At 44.9% G+C, this 20,328-nt stretch overlaps 2 protein-coding genes across 2 annotated transcripts in view; one reads left to right on the top strand and one right to left on the bottom strand.

The window, feature by feature from the left end:
- Window positions 1-1,227: 1,227 nt before the first annotated feature.
- On the bottom strand, window positions 1,228-5,966 carry LOC127395125 (HLA class II histocompatibility antigen, DQ beta 2 chain-like). Its single transcript, XM_051641595.1, is given in 3 exon segments — window positions 1,228-1,346; window positions 1,506-1,728; window positions 5,844-5,966. Coding segments are annotated over 3 exon segments (465 nt in total).
- Window positions 5,967-8,469: 2,503 nt separating this feature from the next.
- NARS2 (asparaginyl-tRNA synthetase 2, mitochondrial) overlaps window positions 8,470-20,328 on the top strand; it is a 54,058-nt gene continuing 42,199 nt past the window's right edge. Inside the window, exons 1-5 of the mRNA XM_051608041.1 lie at window positions 8,470-8,657; window positions 11,444-11,553; window positions 12,940-13,060; window positions 13,873-14,013; window positions 17,350-17,430. Coding sequence (XP_051464001.1) covers window positions 8,526-8,657; window positions 11,444-11,553; window positions 12,940-13,060; window positions 13,873-14,013; window positions 17,350-17,430 — 585 coding nt within the window. The 5' untranslated portion in view covers window positions 8,470-8,525. The remainder of the gene's footprint in view (window positions 8,658-11,443; window positions 11,554-12,939; window positions 13,061-13,872; window positions 14,014-17,349; window positions 17,431-20,328) is intronic.

The following is a 20,328-nucleotide window of genomic DNA, read 5'->3' as shown; positions in this document are numbered from 1 at the left end:
GGATAGGGAAAGCTCCTCCAGGCTCCTGCTTGCAGAGTCTCCCACAGTGCTCCCTGAATGATTTTCCTGTGGTTTCCACATTAATCCTCATAGTCAATGAATGCATCTCTGCTCTGAAGTCCTGGAGCAGCTGCCAGCTTGCTCCATCTCCCTGTCATCTCCAAGTTCAAGGTGGTTCTGTACTAACTCACCTCACAGACTGGCCAGAGGCTGTTCTGGTACAGGTTTATGGCAGGGGAATCTAGTTTCTGAGATGACCTTGGAGACACACCCAAAGCATTTATAACATGGATAATGTGTGGCCCTGAACAACACATGTGCAATGAGCTCAGGCACTAGACAGGCTGGAGAACTGATTCCCAGGGAGTCAAATCTGTATGTTGTTCTCATTGTAGTTCACTGGAAAACTGATGTTTAGGTCTAAGGAAGCAGGTTCAGCATTTTCAGCACCAAGCCTTCTCTTCCCTAGTTGGGATGGTGGGCAAGGAATCCAGGTCCTCCAGATGCTTGTGACCTAAACCCATAGGCTGAGAATTATTGTGAGCCAGGGGATACACTGGATGTGGGCTGCTAGAGGGAGTTTGCTTAGAAACAAGTAATAGTACAGGATTATGCTGAGGGATATTCCTCACAGCACCATGAAGGATATCACAAAACAGTGACTTATCCAGTACTTGTTTGTGATTCTAATAATCTTAAATTATTAGAAAGGAGAAAGCAAAATCTGGAATAAGATCCTGTTACTAGCAAGTCTGCATTTTGAGAGCAAGAATGCAGCTTTCTGGAAGAAAATATTGTCTCATTTTTCCCCTGTGCAGTTTCAAAAGAAAGATATTTAATCCTTCTATAAATAAGTATGAAGGTATTTGCTTCTAGAGCCTACAAAATATGTCCGCAACAAAGCAATGTGGAGACATTTGGGAATGAAGTAGCTAATTTGATACAAGAAACTATAACCAATGACTAGGACTGTATCTCAGAGGACTGAGCTGACCTTTCAGCAGCTGATGATAGTTCTAAAACGGCTTCTCATCACTGAAAGTCCAGTCTAACATCAGTTAAAATAAATTTAAAACTATCACTGGTTTCTGTGGATATTGGATTAGACCATATAAAACTCACTTGAATGCTGGGAACCCAAGGAAATTATCCTGGCAAATCTAAATTCTAGTGAAGCCTTACAGGCTTTAAAACACCTCTGCAGCCCCATTAAGAACGAGCTTCTACTTAGTTCATGAATAATTCACCTTTCTTTTTCTTCTGAGAGACAACTAATATCACCACACTGAAGCCTAAGCCCAGCACAAAGCCCAGCGTTCCAGTCACCTTCTTGCTCACAGCAGATCAAGAGCATGTTTCTGCTGGAAGAACAGTCCAAAGAGAAAAGGCCCAGGGTAGACACTGATTTCCCAAAAACTGTCTTTCTTATTTTTCTGCTGGCCACCTAGAGCTAGAAGTGACCCTTTCCTCACAACTTTCTGCTCTCCCCATTTCCAGCCACTTACCCCAGGTCATGGTGATCAGCACTGCCAGGCTGACATGCTCCATCTGGCAAGAACAGACATACCCCTGTTTAGGAGTGACTTCCAAAGTGACCAGGATCTGGAAAGACTAACTTCTATTTATGAGAATGGCCTTGTATATAACTTTGTCCATCTCCTCCTGCCCATTTTTGTACCAATTGATCTTCATTTCAGAAAGATAAAACCTTGTTGCAGAACAAACCAGCTAGCTGGGAGAAATTTTCACTCTGTGTTTTACTGAAAGAGAGAAACAGAAAGATGGAGAGCATTGGACAATCATTCTCAGGAATCATTCCCAACAACAGGACCTATTGGACATCATATCATAGAATCATAGAACGGTTAAGGTTGAAAGGATCCTTAAAGATCATCAAGTTCCAACCTCTCTGCTATGAAGTTGGAACCTGATGATCTTTAAGGTCCCATCCATATGTATTTCTCCTCCAAACCTACTTGTCAAAGCAACCTTTGGTCCAGACCCACTGTCTTTACCACAATCTCATATTATACCTCTCCAGCCCCATTAATCTTTAATCCTCTTTCTTTCTTCCCTCAGTAAAAAACCACCATGGAAGATGAACTGTTCTCCTTCTATCAGAAACATGTAATAGGAGCATTTCATGTCTTCTCCTATCTCTGAGGTAAGTTCAGGAGCTGGCAGGATGGGAAGTGCATTTGTCAGGCTTGGGAGTCCTGTTCCATGCTTTTCTGCAGGAATCCTGCAAGTCAATTCCCTCAATCTTAGACTCGTATCAAAGATGCTAACTGCTCTGGTCCATGGCATTCCCTCTTCCCATGCTCCACTGAACTCAGACCTAGCTCCCACCATGGGAGCACTCCCAACATCCAGTGACTGCCAAACAGGGAGGTGGCAGAGGGGGTTAAATATGGTCCCAGGTTGAGGAAGCCACATTTTACCATGCTACTCTTCTCTTCCCCTCCAAAGACCCCTGTCCATCACACTCTGAGTCCTCCTCGAGTTATAGCTACAGTATTTCTCCCTGGAAGCCAAGAGGGGGATAAACCACTTCAGCCTGTTCCAATGCAGGTTTTGCATCTGCTTTGGTTTTGTTTTCAGCCAAGGGTTCAGAAAAAAACCCTGGAAGTTGAGACAGAAAGAATGAAATATCCAAACTAGTTGCTTGTTTTGGGAAAAAAACAACTTTACTCATTGGAAGGAATGTGTTAAATATTATATCTCATTTTATTGGAAAGTTACTGCTGTGAAACAAAGAAATACAATTTCTTTACTTTGGAATAAAGAAAAATGTGCTTCATTTCAGGTTACCAAGATATCACTGAAAAAAATAAGGCCAGCACTTCCTAATCACAGTGTTCCCACTCCTACATCTAAGGCACAGCAGGATGTTGAGTACCTTGTGCATTTAGGTTTTGTACTAGGACCTCTAAGGACAGCAAAGGGCATCCACTGATACAGCAAGAAGACTTGATAACTGTGAGGAGTATGTCAGATTGAAGAGCAGCATTTAACAAGGATTCATCTGCCTTACTCTTCTTCCACTGGGGAGGAAATGCTTATGCCCTGCCTGCATAGTCCTTTATCTGCCCCAAAGGCACAATGTTGAGTTTCCAGTAGAAGGTACAAGTTCATCTCCTGGCAACGTAGTCAAAAGGATGCTGGTCTTTATGGGGATGCTCAAGACCCTAAATCAGAGGTTCAAGAACAGTGGACACTGCTGTGGATAAAAAAATTCATGGAAAGAGCCCTCAAAACCAGAAAGAGATGCCACTGCTGGGAAATAACATCTCCAGGGGTCTCAGAACAAGAGAAGGAAAATATTTCCTCACTCCCAAACCTGAAGGGAGAGTTTTCTGTAATGGTATCTCCAGTTCTAAATCGTGTGGACAAACCAGGTTGGTGTCATTAGACACCAGACAGATGAGAATCATCTTGGCTGAGGCAAGATTTGATTTCTTGCTTTGTACCACTCCCACCCTGCTCCTTGCCTTTCTCAGGAGGCCCACTCTCTGGCCAGATATGGAAGATCTGAGGCTAAAAGCCTCAGAATCAGAAAGGAACAAGGACAGATTCATTTCAAAAGCAGAATTGCATGGAGCTCTTGCTCCTCCAGCTGTTAGAAAGGATGAAGTGAAGGAACAGAAAGATTAAGAGGGCATGGGTGAGGATGCTCCGTGTGGAGACAGTCTGGACCTAAGGCACCAGGCTGAAACACCCACAGAGGAAGCATTTCAGACCACTTCTCCTGCAAGGTGAGGGCTGGGCAATGCTATATGGATGGTGCCAAGGAGGTGATGCCCTACAAGCATAAAGCCAGTTCTCTGCTCCCACCTGAAAACTGACACTACCTGTTTGGAAGCCCTTTCCCACCACTTGCTCCATGCTGCTCTGCAGCCCCCACACCCAGATGGGAGCAGAGACAAATTAAGATTTCTCAACATCCTTTAAACCTCCTTCCCTGCAGACACCCTGACAACAGGCTTCCTGCCTCCCAGCCCAGACTTACATTACTAATTTGATCCACAAACAGGACCAATGCCCTCTGGAGAGCTTTTAGAAGAACTCTGCTCTGGAGGGAGAGAAACAAAACACACGTTCTGACACTGCTATGTCTTTGCAGATACTCAAAATAGCTCCAAAACACCCAGCTCACATAGCAGAGAAGAAACACAGCTATGAGGTAACTCCAGCACTGCATGGACCCATGTGGACCCATTGAAATAACGATCTTGAAGGTCTTTTCCAACCTTGATGATTCTGTGATTGTGTGAGATCTGGAGTCATCACTGGGACTATGGTTCATGGTAGTGATGTTGTCAAACTGCTGGCCACTGAGTACAGCACCCAGCAGTGAACAGAGGATGGTCAGCTCTGCTGGGAACAAACTGATGTTTGTGGAGAGCTCTGGGAACACAGTAGCCCCTGTCTGTCCCCCTACCATCTTGAAAAAAATGCTAGAGACTATCTGCCAGCACATGGACACCATCTGCAGTCCAGAAGCCTGGAAGAGCCCACAGCAACATCAGTAAGTCCCAGGAGCATCAGCCCCAGGAGAGGAACTCAGTAAAAGCGAGTATGGAGCAGATCAGGGTGTATGGAGCAGCAGCTGATGTGGACCTGAGTTCCAAGGGCAGAAAAGCTATTAGCTACTAGTACTTCATCATCATTTTCTTTTCTGGATTTGATGGACCAAATTCCCACCTTCTCCAGTTATACCACTTAGTCTTTAGATGGATGGGAAAAGTTCAAGTCCAGTTCTAGAAATCTGAGGCCAGGCTTTCCTGTGTTATCCTGTTTCCTTCAGAGATTCTCTGCTGGCTCTGGAGTAGACAGGTCTGAGGGGAATGACCCTACCCCCTTCCTGGTGACTGGTGACATTGACATTGGTCCCTAACTATTCCCGAAATTAATGGCTTATCTGCCTGGAGAGGGTTGTGTGAGTCAAGTAACCCTGGATAAAAAATATTCTGGTAAGTATGGGCTGAACAAGAGAGGAAAAACCTACAGCTGAGAGCAGGAATAAATGCACCATCTGTGACCGGGCAGAGAGAACACGTAGTGTTTGCTGAACGGTCATTACACACTTGTTTAATTCTCACATTAAGCCAGGAGTTTCCTGAATGATAGAGCCCTAATTTCCTACCAATTTACATCTGCCTGACACTGCAGCAATACCAGCTCCTTCCTGCACCGTGATTCTGTGCAGAACAGTGTCACAACATGGTGCCAACACATGGCAAAGCTCAATGCTGGTCATTACAGGAGGGGATGGTGATTGGCATCAACACACAGCTAGTTTTGCTCATTCAGGAGCACCAAGACATGCATGTCCCTGTGTTTCCATCCAGCACTGAGGCAGTAACCTGTATGAGTTGAGATGACCTGCACAATTCCTTGCAGCAACACTGCAAGGGGGGGATGGACACTGGACAAGTTGTCTTTGTTGGCTGAGGATGCACTTCTAGCCCAGTTCTCACCCACCCCTCCCTGTGGTCTGCTGTCTTATCTCTGAATGTCTTTCTCATCCACTTGGTTATGACTGTGCCCCTGCTCTGCAGCTCTAATTCCTTAGGATGGCCTCTCAAGGCAGCTGGGACCTCAGGACTAGGCTGAGAGCCACAGGCAGGGACATCAGCTTATCAAGAGCAAAGGCAGAGGTGAAGGAAGGCCCTGACAAGCAGCATGGGAACTTTGAGGAAAAGAAGCTTTTCATGCACAGATAAAAAAGCACCATGGGGGAAAGTCAAAAACAGGCATCTACAAAGCTTTCCTCTTCTCCTTCCCCTGAGCCCAGGTTGTTTCTTTTAAATGAGCTCTCTGGTCAGCAATATATTTCTTACCTGAGACTTTGCAGTGACGCAGGGATTTGTCTCTCTCCAAGCAATGACACTGCCAAAGCTGCTTCCCAGCACCTCCTGGCCCTGGCACATCACACTGCTGCTGTCTCTTGTTTCACCCACCATACTCCAAAGATTGATGCACAGGAATGAGACAACCTCTGACCACAAGCACAGCAGACATGTTAAGCTGCTGCTTTCCTGTAGTGTGACTGCAGAGAAGATGGATGTGCATGGACCAGGCAAAGGGCTGAACAGAGAAGCAGATTCCAGGTTGCATAGGAAAGTGGCACTGACTTTATCCCTTTCCCGTAGAATCACTGAACAGTTTAGGTTGGAAGGGACCTTTAAAGATCACCTAGTCCAACCCCCCCTGCAATGAGCAGGGACATCTTTTACTGATCTAGGTTGCTTAGAGCCCTGTTCCAACTTGTCCGTGAACATTTCCAGGGATGGGGCTCCCAAAACTTCTCTAGGAAACTTGTTCCAGTGTCTCACCACCCTCATCTTAAAAAAATGTCTTCACATGTCCAATCTAAATCTACCCTCTTTCAGTTTAAAGCCAATGTCCCTTAACCCTGTCACTATAGGCCTTGCTAAAACACCTCTCTGTCTTTCTTAGAAGCCTCCTTTAAGTACAGAAAGGCCACAATGAAGTCTCCCAGCCTTCTCTTCTCCAGGCTGAACAACCCCAACTCTCTCAGCCTGTCCTCACAGCAGAGGTGCTCCATTGCTCTGATCGTTTTTGTGGCCTCCTCTGGACTCCAACAGGTCCATGTATTTCCTGTGCTGATGGCCCCAGAACTGGGCCCAGCAATGCAGAGGGATCTCATGAGCACAGAGTAGAGGGGCAGAATCCCCTCCCTCGACCTGCTGGTCACGCTTCTTCTGAGGCAGCCCAGGGTTTGTTTTCTGGGCTACGGAGTGCACATTGTCAGCTCATGTCCAATTATTCATCCTCAAGTCCCTGCAGGGCTGGAGACACTGGTCTTCTTGACAGCTGCTTCTCACCTGCCACTCAAGAGAAGCTGGAAAAGACAGAGGATCTTGAGGCTGAAAAAGGGACAGGAGAAGGCTCTTGTTCCCCAGCGAGGCTTGCAGAGCAGAACCAAGTCCTGCGTCCCTGATTAGGAAAAGCACGGGCTGCCATGGAGCTCAGGAGGTCAGGAGAGCAGCAGATGGTCCCTGAAATCCACGGCATGCTGTCCCCAGCTTGGTCTGGCTGAGATCCCACCTGGCATTGGCTTCTTCCACAGAGGCTTCATCCTGGCCTGACTGGAGCGTTGTACTGGTGAGATTTACACCTGGAGCAGAATGTTGCAGCTGATATCTGAAATGACGCCAGGGAAAGTCGGTGTTTCTGTGTTCTTTAGGTGAACTTAGCTCACTATAATACGAAAACCACGTATCTATAGCTTAATATTGTGAGAAACGTCTGTCGCGCCAATGAGCAGGCCCACACGGATCCTTCAGCCAAGCACAGTTTATTTACATTCTTGCAAGAATGGGTGACCTAAACAAGCAGGCACACCCATAGTAAGGTGAATAAGGGTTTATATTCCCTATTCCCGACGCAAAGTTCCCTCCCCTGTTTCCCCACTGGCTGGGTACTCCAGGGTTTACAGCCCATCCGACGCTTCAAATTATCCTGTAAGTTTCCCACCCCTGTTCACACATTCCATTCTAGCAGTTTACTTTTTACCTTTTAAGGTAAAATTTTGACCTTTCTTGCCCCCTTGGCTGTCTTCCCAATCCCCAGAAGGATCTCTACCTGCTGGTGCCACCCTGCCCCGAGGAGCAAGACAGAAGTGGCTTTGTTGGGTCTGATCTTGGGCCACAAATCCTCCTCTGTGTTAAATCCCCCAGATGGAGCCCAATTCAGTTTCTTGGGCCGTAAACCACTCCTGGTGTCATTGGAACGTGCAGGTAACTCACTTATCTCAAGCAAACTATATATTCCTAACACTAGGGTATATATATATATATATATATATATATGTGAACCAAACCTGACACTATGATTCTAACACTAGAATGCAAAACCAACACTAGGTTTCATTTCTAACACTAGGAAAGCCACACCTCTGCCGCCTGAGTTAACCCCTCGCCCTCAGCGTGCGCACTGCAGGTCATTTTACACGAAAGCAGGAGGTAAAGCCAACCACGGCACACAGAATCACGGCGTCGTCAGGGTTGGAAAGGACCTCTGGGGTCACCGAGTCCAACCAGCAACGCCAAGAACCCCCCAAACACACACAACCCGAACAGCTGAGAGCGGAGGCGCGAGTTTAAGATTCGAAATCAAGACAAAACGCGGTGTGCGTTTGTTCGCCGGGCACTTTAGATGCCTAGCCCGCTGTTCCGTGCAGAACTGTAACAAATATTGATGCTAACATCTCGACGACCCAGCGCCGGGACAAGATGGAGACCAGCCCACCCGCCATCAACTACATTTCCCAGAAGCCCTTGCGCCGAGGCGGCGGGCATGGCAACCCCGCGCGTCACCGCGTCTCTCCGTTTCGATTGGCTCGCTGGTGGAAATCCCTGGCGGTGATTGGATGGCGCGGTCACGTGAGGGGGGTGGGAGGTGTGCGGGAGCGGGCCGGGCCGCGCCAGAGCGGGGCGGGCGGGCGTGGCGGGTGGAGGCCGCGCGGCCGCGGGGAGCGGAGCCGGTAGGCCTCGGCCATGCTGGCGGCCCGGGGCGGGTGGCAGGCCCTCCGGCGCTGTGCCTCCCTGCCTCGGGCGCAGCGAGTGGTGCGGCTGCGGGTCCGCGAGGCGCTGAGGGCCCGGGAGCCGGCCGGCGAGGTTAAAGTGCAGGTGTGTGGCCGGGAGGTCGGGATGTGCCTGTTAACGACCCGGCCCGGCGCCGTAACGGAAGGGAGAGGAGCTGGAGTGGCGTGAGGCACGCCGGTTTCCCTGCCAGTGCTTCAGGGTGAAAGGCTGGAACCTCTGCAGCACTTCTTACTAAACCTACGGGTCTCTTTCACGGTCTCTGGAACCAGCTCCCGCTGTATTTGCCCACTTGGCAGTTGTTAGATGGGATGTGAAGCTTTGGGGTTATTCGGGGCATGTGCAGGGAAAAGCTGTTCCTGGGATGGGTTATCCTGGAACATGCTTGGGCCAGTCTTCGTGTTGACACCAGTGGTTTGGGAGAGTGAACCGTTGCCTCTGTTCTGAAGTTTTTAAAGGTTTACTTCAGGTCTTGTTGCACAGGGTTCATAGCCGTGTTGGGTAGAGCAGATGATAGCAGTTTCATTGATGTTCTGCTTCTGTGGAGAACCCAGGTGGGCTGAGGGAAATGGACTTTTTAGCAGTGCACCTCTCTTCCTAGCACAGGGTTGTGTATGTCCCTCTTTCCTGGTGTTCCCGACTGTCAGAGCAGAGGCTGCAGACACATCATCACTGTTTTACTGCAAGACTCTTGGCATTTCTGGATGAATCTGTAAATGACTGGGGTACTTGGTGACAGGTTTAAACTAAATTGAAAGAGGATAGATCTACAGTTATAAGGAAAAAAATATTTTTAAAAGGATCATGAGACACCAACCCAGGTTGCCCAGGGAAGCTGTGGCTGCTCCATCGCTGGAAGTGCTGAAGGGCAGGTTGGATGGGGCTTGGAGCAACCTGGTCTGGTGGGAGGTGTCCCTACCCATACAGAGGGGTTGGAACTAGATGTTCTTTAAGGTCCCTTCCAACCCAAACCATCCTGTGGTTCTACTCACCAAAAAAAGCAGTGTGTAGCACACTGGTGTTCTTGCACACCCATAGATGAAGAAGCTCATCCAGTCAGTATAGGTCTTTTTTAGCTCTAGTTTTATGAATAAAACAAGCTGAAATAGGCCGTGTTGTAAATGTTAACCTAAGGGGTTTTTTTGCCCCAGGTGCTGCTTAGTTACTCATCCCTGTGCTGGGAAAAAAAAAACGTTTTTTGTATTAAACTGGGTTGGGGAACTGGTGTGGCTTAAAACCAGCCTTGCTGTGGCTGGTTATTGGAATGTGCAGTCTGGTCTGAGTCAGGATTGTCAGTACACGTGGCTTCTGGTAATCTTTAAACACCTGTTGGTTTAGGTTTAAGAACATGAGGATGCCCAAATGATCAGACTTCAGTTTTAAAGTCCTGTTTCTTGCATTAATTCTTGCCTTGGGTGGAACACCCTGCAGAGGACTTGTAGGTAAACACTTGTCTGAAATTGGGAGGCTGAAGAAAAAGCTGAAATTTTGTTAATTACTAGATTCATAGCTTTAAAATCCTGCATGGTTCTTGTATGCAGTTGTCCTACCCCCATTATACAAACCTGATTAATGCCTGGTCTTGTTATAATTAGTCTTGTAATTTGAAGAGTGCTTTGCTTTTGGTACTGTTTAATTCTTGAAGTTTGTCAGTCTAGACAGCAGAAGTAGGTGGATTCACATCTATAAAATCCCTAAAGCACTTGTGCCATTTGAAGTCATTGGAACTATGTGGACACTTAGAGTTAAGAAAAAAAAACTTGGTAGTAAAAGAGTCAGTTTGGCTGTTTAATCAGCACTAATTTTGGTTGTTCTCTACAGTACTATAAGATGAGCTGGAAGCTCCCCTGTGGATAGTTTTGCTTTTATGGACAGCTTTTTCTCAACTGTTGTGGGCTGGGGAGCAACTAAGGGAGTTATGTTTTGGATGTTACTACTTTTGCTCAGTGACTTAGTACTGACTTGTGTTTTTAATTTCTTTTTAAGGGAAATGTTGTTTCCCATTGAAAAACTCAAATTAAGACAGTAACCTGACACATACACAGTCAGTTCTACTACTTTGCTGTTACAAAGAACTTCTGTGTTACTGTTTTAATTCTTTTAGTTAAACTGGAGAAGACAAACTTTAGACAAGCTGGACTTCTGGATTTTTTTTCCTTAATATTCACAATATACATATTAATATTTTTCTGTAGGGACAGTGTAGCAGTAGGAGAAATATCTGAAATTTTCAGGACTGTAATTTTGGGGTTTATTTTGTGTGAATATGTAATTTTGCACTTGAATCTGTTGGCCACGGTATCATTGTTTGGCAATCCAACGGTTTGAGGGATGTAAATAACTAGTGAACAAATTTCAGTTGCCACTGAAACTGAAACTTTCATTTCCTACAGGTGACAATACAGCAACAATAAATGCAACAAGTCCTACAGCAACAATAAATAATACTAAAAATCATCAAAACGGTGTGTTAAAATAAAGAACTGTGCATTACTGGTGTCTCCTGATGCAGTAAGAACTGTTTAGAAGGGGCATCACTAATAATATGTGCTTTGCTAAAATGCTTTTCATCTTCAGAGTGCTTTGCTGTTTTCTGCATTCCAGAGATTTTAGTTGTCCCTCTGTTCTCAAGAGGATAGTTGATGTCTCTGCCTAAGGATTTCTTCCTCTTTGCTTTGAAGTAAATAGAAAAATGGACTGATTTTTTTTTTTTAGCTATTTTTATTCTTGTTGTCTGTAATGAGTTTTCTTTGACTTCAAGAATAAGCTGAAATAGACCTGAAGTAGCATGTTCAGCTCAGCTATGGAGGAAGAACATAACTATGCAGAGTCCATGCCAAGAAATAATAACTGTATTTTTCATTTCCCTCTAGGGCTGGGTCCGTTCTGTCCGATCCCAGAAGGAAGTTTTGTTCCTCCATATAAACGATGGGAGTTCTCTGGAAAGCCTCCAAGTGATTGCTGATCCCAGCCTGGAAAATAGGTTGGTCAGTTTGAGATACCTGGAGAAATACCTGTGTTCATCAGTGCTTGGAGGAGTCTGCTCAGGCCTCCTTTCCTGTCCCAGTGGCTGCCCTGACTGCTGGAGGAGACTCCCGTGGCTGGCACCTGGCCACAGGAAAGCTTCTGCTGCAGTCTGGAGTCTCTGGAGGTGTTTTTTAGGATGGAGGGTACCTGACTACTGTCTCCACTTAGCTGAGGCCTTGTGGTTCAGTTACTTGTCAAGTGAGATGAATGTGAACCTGATTTTCTTAAGAGCTGTAGCAGTCTTGGCGTTCTGGACTACAGCTGGACTGGCTTGGAAAGCAGAGAATTGTTTGGGTTGGAAAAAACCTTTCAGATATCTAGTCCAACCGTTAACCCAGCACTGCCAAGTCCACCATGAAACCAGGTCCCTCAGCACCACATCTACATGTCTTAAATACCTCCATGCATGGTGACTTTGCCACTTCTCTGGGCAGCCTATTCCAATGCTTGACAACCCTTTTGGTGAAGAAATGTTTCCTAATATCCCATCTGAACCTCCCCAGGCAGAACTTGAGACCCTTTCCTCTTGTTCTATCACTTGTTACTTGGGAGAAGAGACCAACTCCCCCCTCACTCCAGCCTCCCTTCAGGCAGTTGTAGAGAGTAAGAAGATTTCGCCTCCACCTTCTTTTCTCCAGGCTGAACACCCCCAGTTCCCACTTCCCTCAGATGCTCCTCATCAGATTTGTGCTCCAGACCCTTCACCAGCTTCATTGCCCTTCTCTGGACACTCTCCAGCCCCTCAATGACCTTCCTGTAGTGGGGGACCCAAAACTGGTCACAGTATTGGAGATGCACACAACATAGCCAGGGATGACTTGCCCTAGGTTTTTTTGGGAGTGCTGTTGCTATTCCTGTAACCACTTGCTTGTTATTCATACCCCCTAGATAGTCATGCATTTTGTATTTTAAGGTAATAAAACAATGCACTTGGTTTACAGCTGTTTTTGATACTCTCAGTTGTTCTTTGGGCTAGAGTTGGGAGTTTGGGGATGATGCAGGAACCTTCTGCATGTAACTTGTTGGGTTTTTAAATTTTTGTTGTAATTTTTTTTTTTCTGTAAGCCTGGTTTGTCCCCACCAGTAACCACTTCCAGTAAAAACCTGTCTCTTTTCTCCTCATTTGTCTGACACTCCTGCTTTGTCCTAACTTATTCTATAGCTTTGTAAATCCATTCGCATTCCCAGCTACCCATTTAATAATTGTTCATTTCATCACTGAAGGCCTATGGCTGGTACCTTGTGACCTCAAGTGGTCCACCTACATTCACAGGAATCTCTCTTCTGAATGTAGTTGAATTGCTATAAGCACTGAGTTAGTTCTTTTTTCTTGGTTTCTTAGAGACCTGACTTTTGGAAGCGCGGTGGAAGTGCAAGGGAAACTGGTCAAAAGTCCTCACAAGATGCAAAACATGGAGCTGAAAGCTGAAACCATCCATGTGGTGGGACCCTGTGATGCTTGGGTATGTCGCTGCAGCAGAAGTCCAACTGGTGGGGACTGCTTTGGTGTTCAGCAAAGCAAGCTTCAAACTGTAGGTTCTTGAAGTCATAGAATCATAGAATGGTCAAGGTTGGAAGGGACCTTAAAGATGATCTAGTTCCAACCCCCTTGCAAGGGTAGGGACACCTTCCACTAGGCCAGGTTGCACAAAGCCCTGTTCAACCTGGCCTTGAACACCTCCAAGGAGGGGGCAAAAAGTCTGAGTGCTCCTTAAGGCTTTGGTTTGTCAGCAGTGGATACAGGGTACGACAAAGGAGAAACATGGAATCAGCATGAAAGCTCTCTTTGGGGGCAGAACTGTTTCTGTGTGGAAACTGGTACATGTGCTGGCAGCTAAGTCTGTTTGACCCACCCTGCAGCAGGGACTTGTACTAGGTGGTTTATCTGGGAAGTCTGGCTGGGATATGAGTTGAAGAAGCAGTGGGACTGGCTAAACACTCCACGTTGTGTAGGTGGGAGAACCTCCTCTGCCACAGGCACATTTGGAATTGGCTCATGTTGCAGCAGTGAGATGAACAGCTGGCTTCAAAGTGGGCTCAACATCTAGAAGGTGGAGTAGTGCTACTGCCTTCTCCCATGCTCATGGCTCTTGCTCTGCTGCAAGCAGTATAAAATCCACACAAAAGAAGTAGAAAAAACAGGCAAAAGCATCTAGTTCTTCTCTGCTCTGTAATGATTTAGTTTTAGTGGGCAGGGATGGTATTTCCATGGATAGCAATAAAACTATATTGACTCCATCTTCTCATCCTCTTGGTTTCCTATCCTTGTTTTCAGTCGTTTCCCCTGAAGATGAAGGAGAGGCACCCACTGGAATATGTCCGACAGTTCCCTCACCTGCGGTGCAGAAGCAACACCCTGGGCTCCCTCTTGAGAATCCGCAGCGAGGCCACTGCTGCCATCCACTCTTTCTTCCAGGTAGTCCCTTCTGTAGCAAGCCTGTGTCAAACATTCCCCCAATTTAGCTTCACCAGAGCCCCTTAGGAGGGAGGGAGTGTGATGTGTTGACTGCAGGGTATGGATTTTGGACACAGTGGTTTGATTTCCAGGCCTGGGCCTGGCTGAGGCCTTGGCCTAACTGTTGCTTATGATCAAGTTAGCCTGTCTGTGGTTTTCTTAGCATCTTTCCACCCATTTCCTGTTGGTTATTTTATCCCTTTCACTAAGTTGCAATATAGTTGCCTGTGAGTGTGTGTGGTCTGTGGAACACGACATAATATGGAGTTGTTTAACCCACCCTCAGCTGTGACCTTATGGTCCTTGGACAGAAGCCTCCTCCCACATGGAAAAGTCTGTGATGCAGGAAGGCTTCTGACAAAATGACTCCAAGCTTCATACTGTTCTTCTCAGTTCTTATCTATTACGGCATTACAAGTCTGTGGATGCTGATAGCTGAGATTAGGAGTCTCCTGTTTTGTTGCATTTCAAGCTGGTAGGTGGGAGGAACCTGCATGTTATGAGTGTGTCACTGAGCTCTGGGCCTGGTACAGACTTTGTGCTGGTGTTGGGGTCAGTGAGTTAATTCTGATTCCAGATTGCCTAGAGAGCCCATGCAATTCTTTGCATGGGTGGATAAAGGAAGGTAGTAAGTCCTCTAGTGCTCCTGAGCCCTTTTAAAGCTGTTCATTGAAATAAAAGTGTTTTAGTGTAGATAAACTGCCTTTAGTTTGCATAGAACTCATATTCAGAGCATTCTGATGACAAAATGAGTATGCAGTGATTACTGTGGCCCAGAGAACAGGTCAGAATTGTTGAGATTGATTTTTCTGGTCCTGATTATACTGGTATGTATTGCTTGCGGTGGCAAAGCCAACTTGCTCGTGGAAACTGTTACCTGTATGGAATTGCATGGTATTTAGAAGATTATTTTTTTAGAAGCCTAATAGGAATACTTAGTCGGCATTGTGCCAGTTCCCGAGACAGCTCAGCTCTGCTGGGGATTGTTCTGCTGGTGTTGTGCCACTAGATGGCATCGCCTGCAACCATTTGTGATTTCAGACTTGCACAAGGAAGCCAGCTGAGATACAAAAAAAGCATCTTTCTCTGACAAAGGCTTTACCTCTCCAAATGAATTGCAGTTTAAGAGTCTGATGTATCTTCCTGTTTAAAATGCTCAAGAGCTGAGTAGCATTAAGAAAATGTAAAGGATCATTCATTTAGCAGCAGTGGGTGCACTTTTTTTTCTTAAAAGGAATAAGGAAGATGAGGTCCCAGGCCTGATATTTGCAAATACTTGTGTCACAATCTCCTAGCACCAGGAACATCTGTGATTTGTTCCATTTCTGATGGAAGGACAGTATTTTTAAATTGCCATCCAGATCATCCCAAGAATGTTGCAATTTCCAGCTTGACAAAGCTAGAACATACGATAATTAGAAAGTAGGATCAGAATGTTTTCATTGTGCAAAGCTGTGAAGAGCTTATCGGTGAAAGAAAACAAGTGGGGATTTCTGAATACACACTTGAAATTATCTGGATTCACAGTAACTAAAGATTAAATTTTTTTAGCCTATTGATTTCCAGCAGAGAATGATTAATGCCAAATGCCTTTGATTTGGATGTTGGAGGCTGAAAATGTCATCTTTAAATCTTCTGAGTGTTGTGGTCCATGTGGGATAGCAGCATTGTTCCAAGGCACAGTGAAAGGGTTGTTATGTGAATGGCAACCTCGACTTTCCACATTAACTAACTTCCAAGTTTGTCAAAGCCAGTAATGTGGCTTGAAGTATTTTAGGAGCTTTAATAAGGGGAGATATGTAAGAGATTTTTGTGGGATCCTCATCTAGTTTTCAGAGACCTGTGCAGTTCACATTCCTTTCCATAGGACAAAAGGGATCTTTTGTATGAAACATTCTTCTTTCTTTATATATTGATAATGGTTACTGTAATTTGGGAAATACTCCAAAGTGTCATGTAGGGTTTGGAGACCAGCAGGTCTATGAAGTATGGATGAGATTAGGACAGCAACCTGTATTTTACTTTGTTAGACTAAAACTGCCTTCCCTGGGCAATGCAAGTGGTTTTTGCTCCAAAACATCTGTGCAGTAACTGGACCTCAGTGAGGAGTTGGGCACCTGGTAAGCCATGGTCTTTGCACCTGTTACCAAGGTAGCCTAGAGCTGGCTGTTGGGACTTTGCTCCCTCTTGGTCATGTTAGAGAACTTCCACAAAATGCATTAATGTCCAAATAGCTCTTTGATCCAAATTAATTTTAGTTTCACTCTTAGTATGGTCTGTAAATACTGCTCCTGTCTTCTTAGCCTTTTTTCTAGCTGCTAAGGACTCAGACCTGTAATATGAAAGGTTGATTTTTATTTTTCTGGTAAAATCTGTGAAATTAAGCTTTTAGAAACATCTACTTTTTATCTTTCTTTATTAGTGTTTTGTGTAAATAACAGGTGGTGCTGTGTCATTGCCTGTGTCATAGTAATGTTGGCACACCCCGATTTGAAGGAGTTCTGTTACATGAATGGGTAGTTCTCCAGAAAGACAGAACATGATTCTTCACTGTGAGGGTGGTGAGGGACTGGAATGGGTTGCCCAGGGAGGTTGTTGATGCCCCATCCCTGGAGGTTTTTAAGGCCAGATTGGACAAGGTTTTGTGCAACCTGGTCTAGTGGTGGGGTTCCCTGCTCATGGCAGGAGGGTTGGAACTTGATGGTCTTTAAGGTGCCTTCCAACCTTAATGATTCTATGATTCTAGTGACCTGTGCTGGACTCTCTCCAGTAGTTCCTTTTCCTTCTTGAACTGGGGAGCCCAGAACTGCACACAGTGCTTCAGGTGAGGCCTCACCAGGGCAGAGAAGAGGGGAAGGAGAGCCTCTCTTGACCTGTTGGACACACTCTTCTTAATGCCCCCCAGGGTGGCATTGGCCCTCTTGGCTGTGAGGGCATGTTGTTGGCTCATGATGAGCCTGTTGTCCACCGTGACTCCCAGGTCTTTTTCCCCAGAGCTGCTTTCCAGCAGGTCACCCCCTAACTTGTACTGGTACATGGGGTTGTTCTTTCCCAAATGGAGAACTTTACACTTGGCCTTGTTGATTTTTTAATGAAACATGGAGGAAAAAGCACAAGTAGTAACCTTATTTGTAAAGCATGTTGGTGTTTAGTTAGTCCTCTGTAAGGTAGAAGTTGCCTAGAAGAGTACATACACTGTCCTCGTTTCGGGCTTAGTTATGATGTGTGCTGGTTTATGTCATCCTTGAAGTTAATGTTTGATATCTTTAGTTAACTTCAGTGTTCTGTCTGTTCCAGGATAATGGCTACGTGCATATTCATACCCCCATAATTACATCAAATGACTGTGAAGGTGCTGGGGAGCTCTTTCAAATTGAGGTAAGTTGGGTTGGTAAAGTTTGTTTTGATTTTTGCTTGCAGAGCAATTCTGGAGTCGTTGGAGGTTGAAGGAGGTGTTTGTCTTTACAAAACCTTTCTGTACTTCTGTGATTATTTTTTTAATATAGCAGTCCTTTGCTTCAACTAATTATTTAGACAGAATTAAACAGATGCATAACTTTTTTTTCCCATTGCTGTTTTGTGCGTTAATCAGCACTTTTTGTGCTGATGAGTTTTTTCTGTCCCTGACGCTGCAGCTAAGTTCACAAAGAACAACAGAGGGAGGTGGAACATCTTGGTAAACAGACTGTTTAAATAAAGATGTAATCATAAGAGCCCAGGAGAAGGGATGGGACATTCAGGACAGCCTACTACAGGCAAATGTTTCTTAGCTTTGAAATAAATAATATAGTTCAGTGTGAGATAACTGGTTAAAAGAAAGTCAGCAATACCTAAAACTCCATTTCACCTGTGTATATGTTCTTCCATACATGCTACTCCTGTGGCATGTTGGAATTCTCCCCCAGTCTTAGCAACTCTCCCCATCCATCCACCAGATTACTGCCACAATCTATCATTATGTAAAATACTTCATACCTTGGGTCAAAACCTTCTCTGAAACTTAAATACAGCTATATCCACTAAAGACCTTCCCCACAGATTTCTCATTATTCCTAACCCCCACATCCATGAATCGTAAGAAATTCCATCTGTCTTTTATACTTCTATATTTGAAATTCATTCTTCTGTCTCAAACAATTACACCCATTGCCACTTATGTTTGTTGACTCCAGCCTTGCAGGTGAATCATCTGTAAGTAAAAGAAAAATTGTTGAGGTAGCAGTTACTTGCTGCAGGATCACGTCTTCTACTCTCTGCACAGCCTCATGAACAAAAAGCCTCTGTGTACTGGTTCTTCAGGATCTCAAGGTCTAACCTGTGCTACTGGAGATTCCCCTCCAAACCAGTACGTGTAGCTCAGCTTTTTGCTTGATGGGACAATAGAGTTGATTAGCTAAACTAAATTGTTCCTGTTTGATTGAGATTCCTTAATGCTACCAAAGGTTCATTCCAGGCTGTTGCATGCAAATTAAGATATGAAAACAAGTGACACTTAATGATGAGAATATTATATAGTTTGCAGCTGTACAGTTTATTACGTCTTTGGTACAAATTGTATCCACTTGAAAGCTGTAGAGGATGCAGGGCTACAGCGTAGGTGGCTGGTAACAGAAGCACTGATGCAAATGTTGATTGAGGTGCTGAAGTGTGAGTCTGAAACTTTGTATCAAGTGGATCTTGGTGCACAGTTCGAGGCAAATCTCTTGCTCTCTCTCTAGTGGGATTGCTTAGGTGTAAATACCTGTTGGAGAACTGCAGTGACAGCTGTGCTGGAAAGGTGTGAAGTAAGTGCTGAGTCAGATCACATTCAACGTGTGCCACAAAGAAGGGGCTTAAGAAACCCACTTGCTTCTAGGAAGTGGAAGGTTCTCTCTGATTTCTTGTTTCCTTTTTAAGCACTGCTCTGTTGTCTGCCCTAATTTAGAACTTGGTTTTGTTTCTGCAAACCTCTGTTTGGAACTGATCTTGGCAAACAGAGATCCCAGACCACTTATATCACCCCGTGACCGCTTCACTCCACTGGAGCAGTGAAACTGTTGCTTTACTGTAGAAATCTAGGGAAGAATAAGCCTTCCTTGAGCCTTGCATGTGAGAAGGCATAAAAATAAGGGTGACATAAGGGTGTCAGACATAGAAAATAAGGATGTGGTATTTGCAGCAAACCCAGAATCTCTATATGCTTTTAATCAAACACATTCCAAGCATCAACACATTCCACATCTGCTGAATTCAGTCACTTTTAAAATAGCCCTTAATTCACTGCATACGACAAGGGAGAAAATAAATTCCTGTTCCTCTGCTATCTGAGCAGTAGCCAAGAATTATGGTGATGGGCATCTGTGAAAGCAGCCTGCAGATTAGATTATTCAATTTAAAAAAAATGTTTAAGTCCTCTACTTAAAGTTTTAAGACATATCTACAGTTGTGACCAGAACATAATTTGGTGTCCTGTTGCTCCTGAATTTGGAATAGTTACAACACACCTGCTGCCTACAGGTTGCTTTTTCTGCTTGCCTTTTTTTTTTTTGTTTTAGCTCCCTTGGGTGGTGTGTAAAACTGATACTGGTTTCACTTTCCTGCTGCAGGTGGAGTAAGTTGAAAACTTTGGTTGTGTAGCTTTTAGGACCCAAGTAGAGGCTGCTTTTCCACCCATTGTGAACCATTGCCTTTTAATAGCTGTCTTCTGACTGGCACAGTTTTAATTCCCTGACTAATGTCTGATGGCTGCTCAGACCTGTGTGCTCTCTGGAAATGGTGGAAAATAGAGAGTGGGAATCTGTTTTACATGAGACTTGAAGAGATGGGGGGAAAAAATGTCATGCGTTAGGAGGAATATGCTTTTTGAAGGCATATGATATTTGATTCCTAGACCTCTTAATCCTGTAGGATTTCTGTTTGTTTGTATGTTCAGCTTCCTCATTATCTTTGTTTGGTTTTGGGCGTACTGATTAGTCTGTACATGGCTTTGCTTGGGATGTTCTCATACCAGGACTTGGGACCCTTCCCTTTCTGCAAAGGAAATTTTTAAAAATAATTAAATCACATGATGGTAAGAACTCCAGAGAAATATTTTGCACTTGGGACTTTCTGCACCTTTGACAGTGCCTGCCTTTGGTGGAACCCTGGAGGGAGGAAGCCTCTTGCTTGTGTTGCCTTCTTTAAAGTAAACTTCCTGAAAATGCTCAAAGAGGTTTGAATTTTGAAAGTTGGGTTTTAGGAGAATGCAAAGTAGAACAAGGTAAGTATTGAAATAAAGAAAACTCAGATCAGCAGGGT

Source organism: Apus apus, chromosome 1 (genome assembly GCF_020740795.1).
Source record: "Apus apus isolate bApuApu2 chromosome 1, bApuApu2.pri.cur, whole genome shotgun sequence".
NCBI lineage: Eukaryota > Metazoa > Chordata > Aves > Apodiformes > Apodidae > Apus > Apus apus.
The sequence above is the reverse complement of the archived record's forward strand: the minus strand, read 5'-3'. Positions and strand labels throughout refer to the sequence as shown.